Source organism: Neoarius graeffei, chromosome 3 (assembly GCF_027579695.1).
Source record: "Neoarius graeffei isolate fNeoGra1 chromosome 3, fNeoGra1.pri, whole genome shotgun sequence".
Taxonomy (NCBI): domain Eukaryota; kingdom Metazoa; phylum Chordata; class Actinopteri; order Siluriformes; family Ariidae; genus Neoarius; species Neoarius graeffei.
Window position 1 is genome coordinate 83161977 of NC_083571.1, and position 7069 is coordinate 83169045.

The 7069-nt window shown below is 41.9% G+C and overlaps 1 protein-coding gene across 1 annotated transcript in view; it reads left to right on the plus strand.

Moving 5' to 3' along the window:
- LOC132883645 (uncharacterized) overlaps window positions 1–5403 on the plus strand; it is an 85066-nt gene extending 79663 nt beyond the window's left edge. Inside the window, exons 3-5 of the mRNA XM_060917528.1 lie at window positions 22–483; window positions 3703–3848; window positions 3980–5403. Of these exons, the coding sequence (XP_060773511.1) occupies window positions 22–483; window positions 3703–3848; window positions 3980–4024 (653 nt within the window). The 3' untranslated portion in view covers window positions 4025–5403. The remainder of the gene's footprint in view (window positions 1–21; window positions 484–3702; window positions 3849–3979) is intronic.
- Window positions 5404–7069: the final 1666 nt, after the last annotated feature.

Consider the following 7069-nt stretch of genomic DNA (forward strand, 5'->3'; position numbering starts at 1 on the left):
TTGTTTGTTTTTGCCACAAAGGTTTTCCTATAGGAACTGCTGAACCACCAGTGAATACTCTTGCACCTATGAACAGTACAACTGTTCCAGGAAACCTAACAGACAACCAAGAACAGTCTAATCTTTCAGCCGGAGATAACCAGACCTCAACAGCATCCAATACGACACTGTCCGCCACCACACCTCTGCCCAAAGGCGAGCCTAAAACGAGCGCATCGGCTCCTTCTACACACTCCCAGACTCTTTCTGCCTCCACGAAGCCTCAGATTACCACCAGCCCATTGGAAATAACAACTCAAAGCAGGGGCAAATCATCAACTGTTTCCACCAAAGGCACATCTGCTCCAACCACCAAAACCACCACTACAACTACCACCACAACCACTATAACTACCCAGACAACAGAGTTTAACAGCACTCCTGTCCTGGCTAAAGCTCGTGTAGACACCCTTCCTGAGCTGAACGTTGGAGACGACACTGACTGTGAGCCTCATTATTTTTTTTTTAAATATATTCAGTTCTGATAATACAATGTGCACTTGTTCACTTGCCACTGTTTTGATTTGTTTGGGCTTCTTCTTTTGCATGGATTCTTTGTTTGTACTCGAGTGTGCCAGTGTGTGCTTGACTATTTGCTCTAACATGATGAATGAAGTAGCCTCCTATTCATCAGCCTATTATCACAGTGTAGCCACACACACGCACCTCTTTTTGTAACCGAGGACTCTCCAAAAAAACCCTACTATAGTTAGCGAGCACTTAGGAAAAGCTGATTGTGTGTGGAGAACAAGAGTGTGATTATAATGTTGGAGTCTTTGAGGCTGGCCTGGGCCAGGGACGTCTTTACGCTGACAAAACAAGTGAACAGACTGAGCTTTGTTCCCTTGCCGGCTTGTATAAATATAGCACATATACAAACACATGTATATACTGATTATATATAAAACACTTGCTGTGCATGCCACTGTATAGTATGCGGGTAAAGAGTACCTGCTTGCTCAGTTATGGAGTGCGGATAAATTGTGCCTCATGCACACGCAGTCTGAGCAGGGCAGGATTGATAAAGTAGGCCACATTTCCACTGTAGGGCCTATGATTACCAGGACCACCCCATCTTATTCCAGACCGGAAAAATGACGCAGTCTGGGAATACTCGTTGCATGTTGCTCCAGCCAAATTCTGGAAAACGGCCAAAAAAAATCAAATGAAAAATCAAAACTTGATTTATTTTTAATGCCAGTAATATACTTTGACATCTCTCCTTCAAGATAAGCATATTAGACTAAAATGATATGAAAGTATTTTTATTTGGATTATTTTGTAACTTTGCCTTGGCTTTCTGCCTGGAAAAACATTGGATAAGGAGCCAGTTTAACAAGCGTAGTTGTACAGCATATGCATTCGGTCTGATGCTATTTAAGTGTTGCTTTTTCACACAGTTGATGTCACACTTTGGTTATGTTTTTGGAAAGATGCATGCCATAGTTAAATGGACTTGAGCCAAAGCAAATTGGTTTGTTACCCGAAATCACAGTAGGCACACTGTCATCACGTTGTCAGTAGGGGAAGCCATGGCCTAATGGTTAGAGAAGCAGCTTTGGGACCAAAAGGTCACTGGTTTGATTCCCTGGAATGGTTGAAGTGCCCTTGAGCAAGTCACCTAACCCCCAACTGCTCCCTGGGCTGCTCTGGGTATGTTCCAGGTCACTCTGGATAAGAGCATCTGCTAAATGACATTAATCAAAACAGAGAAAAGCATTTACACACTATACAGATGTAAGTTTGAAAATGTTTCAATGTACTAATAAAAATACATTTAATAACAATAAATATAGCCAACAGAGGCAGCACGGTGGTGTAGTGGTTAGCGCTGTCGCCTCACAGCAAGAAGGTCTGGGTTCGAGCCCCGTGGCCGGCGAGGGCCTTTCTGTGCAGAGTTTGCATGTTCTGTCCGTGTGGGTTTCCTCCGGGTGCTCCGGTTTCCCCCACAGTCCAAAGACATGCAGGTTAGGTTAACTGGTGACTCTAAATTGAGCGTAGGTGTGAGTGTGAATGGTTGTCTGTGTCTATGTGTCAGCCCTGTGATGACCTGGCAACTTGTCCAGGATGTACCCCGCCTTTCGCCCGTAGTCAGCTGGGATAGGCTCCAGCTTGCCTGCGACCCTGTAGAAGGATAAAGCGGCTAGAGATAATGAGATGAGATGAGATGTTTGAGGTAGGGCGGCACGGTGCTGTAGTGGTTAGCACTGTCGCCTCACAGCAAGAAGGTTCTGGGTTTGAGCCCAGCGGCCGACAGGGGCCTTTCTGTGTGGAGTCTGCATGTTCTCCCTGTGTCTGCATGGTGTCCTCCGGGTGCTCTGGTTTCCCCCACAGTCCAAAGACATGCAGGTTAGGCTAATTTGGCTCTAAATTGACCATGAATGTGAGTGTGAATGGTTGTCTGTGTCTATGTGTCAGCCCTGCGATGACCTGGCAACTTGTCCAGGGTGTACCCCGCCTCTCGCCCATAGTCAGCTGGGATAGGCTCAAGCTTGCCTGTGACCCTGCACAGGATAAGCAGCTACAGATAATGGATGGATGGATGTTTGAGGTAGGTGGGGAGTCTTTCAGTGGAATTGCACTGGAATGAAGGAGTATATGAAATAAACTTTTTTCAGTCAAAAGGCAACAACACTGCCAAGATCTGGCCTCATTACCTGTTTCTTGTTTCCTGTATTTTCAGAATCACGATTCTGAATCCTTCAAAGTTAAAAAAAAAAAAAAAAAAGTACTCATTCCCTAATATCAGATTTGTGGTTCTTCAGCCATCAAAGTCTCTAGTGGTTTCCCATTGCCTTCTACTGGATTATTATAGAGGTTTTCTCCTCTCAACCATTCACACCTACAGTCAATTTAGAGCCAACAATTAGCCTAACCTGCATATCTTTGGGGGAAATTGGAGCACAGATACGGGGGAGAACATGCAAACGCCACACAGAAAGGCCCCTGTTGGCCCTGGGGCTCAAACCCAGAACCTTCTTGCTGTGAGATGACAATGCTAACCGCTACACCACCGTGGTTGTACCACACAGAAACCCTAAAGATGGCTGTGGATGTTCTTCCTTGGATAGCCTTAGGACTGCGTTTGTGAAGAACAGTGTGCACTCAAGTCTCCATCACTGAACAGTTTGTTACAACAGACTTTTATTTAAAACTATAATGAATCTGGAAATGATTCTTATGTTCATATTCACAAGTTGCTCCTAAGTTCCTGTTAACACAGTTAGCACTTTTTGACTAGGTAGTACACAGTGATCGAAGTGAGTTATTTATAATCACACTGTTATCACCCGCATGAGGATGGGTTCCCTTTTGAGTCTGGTTTCTCTCAAGGTTTCTTCCTCATGTCATCTCAGTGTTTTGTTTTTTTTTTCTCCTTCTCCCCGCCACCTCAGACTTACTCATTAGGGATAAATTTATAATTTTAAAATTTATATCTTTCTGTAAAGACAATGTCCACTATACAAATATAAATGAATTGTGTAAAGTCTAGAACGTTTACAGAGATCAGAATTTTTGTTAGTGTCTGTTCACTATTCACTATTTTGTCATAATGTAAAGAGTTCAATACAATGCAAACTTGTGCAGAATTAACTTTATTTTTCCCCCCTTCCTCTCTTCTTTGCTTTTTTTCCGGTTTTTGTGTGCTGTTGTGATCTCCAGACTCTGGTACATCAGTGGATCCCCTCTTGGCTGGTCTGGTGTCTGTGTTTATCGTGACTGCTGCCATTGTCTCTCTTCTAATTTTCATGAAATTCAGACACAGGAACGAGCGTCCAGAATTCCGTCGACTCCAGGATCTCCCCATGGTGGGTCTCTGTTCGATAAGTCATGCTCTTTGGCCCTGTGTAATTGAATCATCAACATTTGTCTTTACCCGTGATTCTAAAAAGAAAAGTATTGTTGTTGTTACATATAACATTAAATTTTTGTGCTGTAGGATGATATGATGGAAGACACGCCTCTCTCCATGTACAGCTACTGACTGGTCATGAGAAACCCTTCAAAAGCCTCGAACAGCACCCAGGCTTCCTCTGAGCTCTGTCATCGCAAACACCGATCTATTTGAAATTTTCATGATTTGTCCAGGTCCTAAACTGAAACATGAGCTTAATTATCCAGTCATGAGTTTGCATTAGGATCTGAACAAGGCCCGGATTGAACAGCTCTGATTTTGGGAGCTTTTAAACCGTCGCTTTTTTTATTTGAATGCAGAATGTCACACAGTCCTGCGCTATAAAGGAGTGAGTCTTCTGTGTCTTAAAACGTGCAAACAAGGTCAGAGGCTTTAGGGCTACTGACCCTCTTGGGGGGCCTCATTCCATTTTAAACAGGCAGAGGGACTAATAATGGTGTATTAATATTTGATATTTCTTTTAAACAGGAAACCAAGGCTTACTGACTAAATTTGTCTGTATCATTTTACCATAAATCCCTCACAGTGAGGGTGCATGATGTATTTAAATCCATTTCCGTGCAAAACCCATTACAGACTGAAATTTTACACAAATTCTCAGACTAAATCCTAGACCTTGCTTATTTCGTCAAATGTGTTAGGGATAACCAAAAATGAAGACCAAAGGAGTAATGTGCCTTTAATGCAAACTTTTCAGCTCCTGGTCAGCTATTGTTGCGTGTGTGAGTGAGATTAGTGTTTTGTGTTTTATTGCAATTTCATAACTTTTAATACCACAAACGAAACTAATTGATGCAGAATAGCAATTGTGAAATAGTAACTGTTTGCTCTGAGATGTTAATGGGACCCTATACGAGTGCTTTATTAAAGACAAGGTCCCTTGAAAGGTAAATACTGTATGTCAAGCCTGTAAATAAGACTCCTAGACAGTGCTAACTATAAAACATAAATATCTGGCATGGTAGAAGTGCCTAATTTTTTAGTGTCTTGTTAATTTTGCCTCCCCCCCCCCGATTAGTTACTGGGAAAGGCTTGGGGAAGCTATGGCCTAATGGTTAGAGAAGCATCCTTGGGATGAAAAGGTTGCTGGTTTGATTCCTTCAACCAACAGGAATGGCTGACGTGCCCTTGAGCAAGGCACTGCTCCCCAGGCTGCTATGGGTTTGCTGTATATCACTCTGGATAAGAGTGTCTGCTAAATGCTTGTAATGTTAAGGCTAATCTAAAGTCATTGCTCAGTAAACATTTCCCCATTCGCTGGTTAGTTTTGCAGATTTTAAAATATTTATATGTAAAACTGCTCAGATGTCGGGTTTTGAAAAACTTCTGACTAGTAGTGCGTGTGTGTTGCCGATGTGGCTCTTTACATGACTTATCTAGTAGGAGAGATGATCAATACAGCCTGGGTTGTTTTTTTTTGTTTTTGTTTTTTTCCAAATATGTATAAATCAGACACAGTAGCACGCCAGGACGGTATGATCAATTTAATTCAATTCAAAGTACATGCTGTGATTTTTATAACAACCTGACTCTGATACTTTATTTGTTGTGCTGGCATTTAGGGTTTAAGGTTTAATCGACGTTTAGATCTTTTCATTACGGCTCCTCTGTAAACAACGCGATTAAAAACCCACAATGAGCCTACAATTGAGTTCAGAGCTCTGAAAAGCACCGCAGTAGAATTCTCATCAAGTTGCTGTAAGATCACAGTATGATGTTTTAACTGGGATGTTGGTTTCAAGCCACAGGAAACACTGACGAGAGAGGAGCTTTGATGCAAAGATGATTACTGTGCTGCCTGGATAAGTGTAATCATTTGCTCTTTAGTCTGTCATAAGCGTTGGTAGAGATTGATTCAAGCAAAACCACAAATATTAGTGTCTCTAAAAAATTTTTTTTGTATCTACCCATGCTGGTCACAGCCCTTTCTGTGCATTCTAGTGAGTGTGTATGGAGGCACAGTGAGTACATGGTGACAGTAAAGGTCATTGATAGTTTGATCAGTGAGCAAAACCCTTACTGTATTCCACAAATAATCCCCTCAGCTCATGCAAAAATCAGTCAGTCATCTCGTTTGCTCAACATGGCCAAACAACTGAGTGTTGAACGACTGATATAACGACTTGTGTGGAATTGTAATCAGCTATGCATGTAGTTCCAGCACATGCATCCTGTGCCTGATGTATACATAATTAACACAGTGCATTTTTAATTTGACGGTAAATCCTACTCATGGGATTTAACTGTTTGTTATTGAAAAAAACTCTATTGTTGGAGAAACAGCTTGTATTATATTAAATATACCATCACGCTTGTGTGAAAGTGATGAATGTGCTCACAGCTCAACTTTGTAAATTTAGTGTTCACTTAAAATTGAAATGTACACTTCACACCTCTTCTTTACAGTTTAACAGTTATTGAAAGTGAAATGTACACTTTTTCTTTTGTGCCTTGCTGTTTAGTACGTAGGTTGTTTGCACTTTATTGTGGGATTGGCCGGTGGGTGGGTGTTGAGTTATTCGGAGAAGGTTTGCGTTGTCTGAATAATGTGCAGTGGTTTTTTTTTTTTCCCCCTTTTAATTTTGTGAAAGTGAACCTTTCTGTTCTTTTGGTCATGCTTGTAACTTCAGAATTGCATTAGATTGATGTTCTGTAAACATGCACTCTTGGAAGTTGCTCATTACGTTGTTCGCTTAGGTTTTCAGACGTCACAAAGCTTGGATCAAGCACGTGCCTCCCACGCTGCAAGTCGTAATTAAAAATGTCCATCACTTCATATACAGTTGTGACTTGTCTTGTCAGTGTGCAAAATGTGCTCGCATGTTTGAGCAGCTGTCCCTGGGACAAATCTGTGCTGGTCTAAGAATGCTCATGTCAGTGAGGAGGCGTGGCACTGATGAGGGAACTAACCTTTATTTGCTGCACCGAACCCTTTCAAGTTTACATGACCATTCTTGTCTTTCTCTCAGTCCCATTATTGCCCTCATCATTGAGGTCAACTCACTTGTGGGTGTTGTGCAGTGGAAAGCGGCTGAAACGGAAACGCATCAGGTAGTGCTTGCTCAGGCATTTGGAATTTAGTGATTCATTATGTGAGAGTGCCCTTTTTTTTTT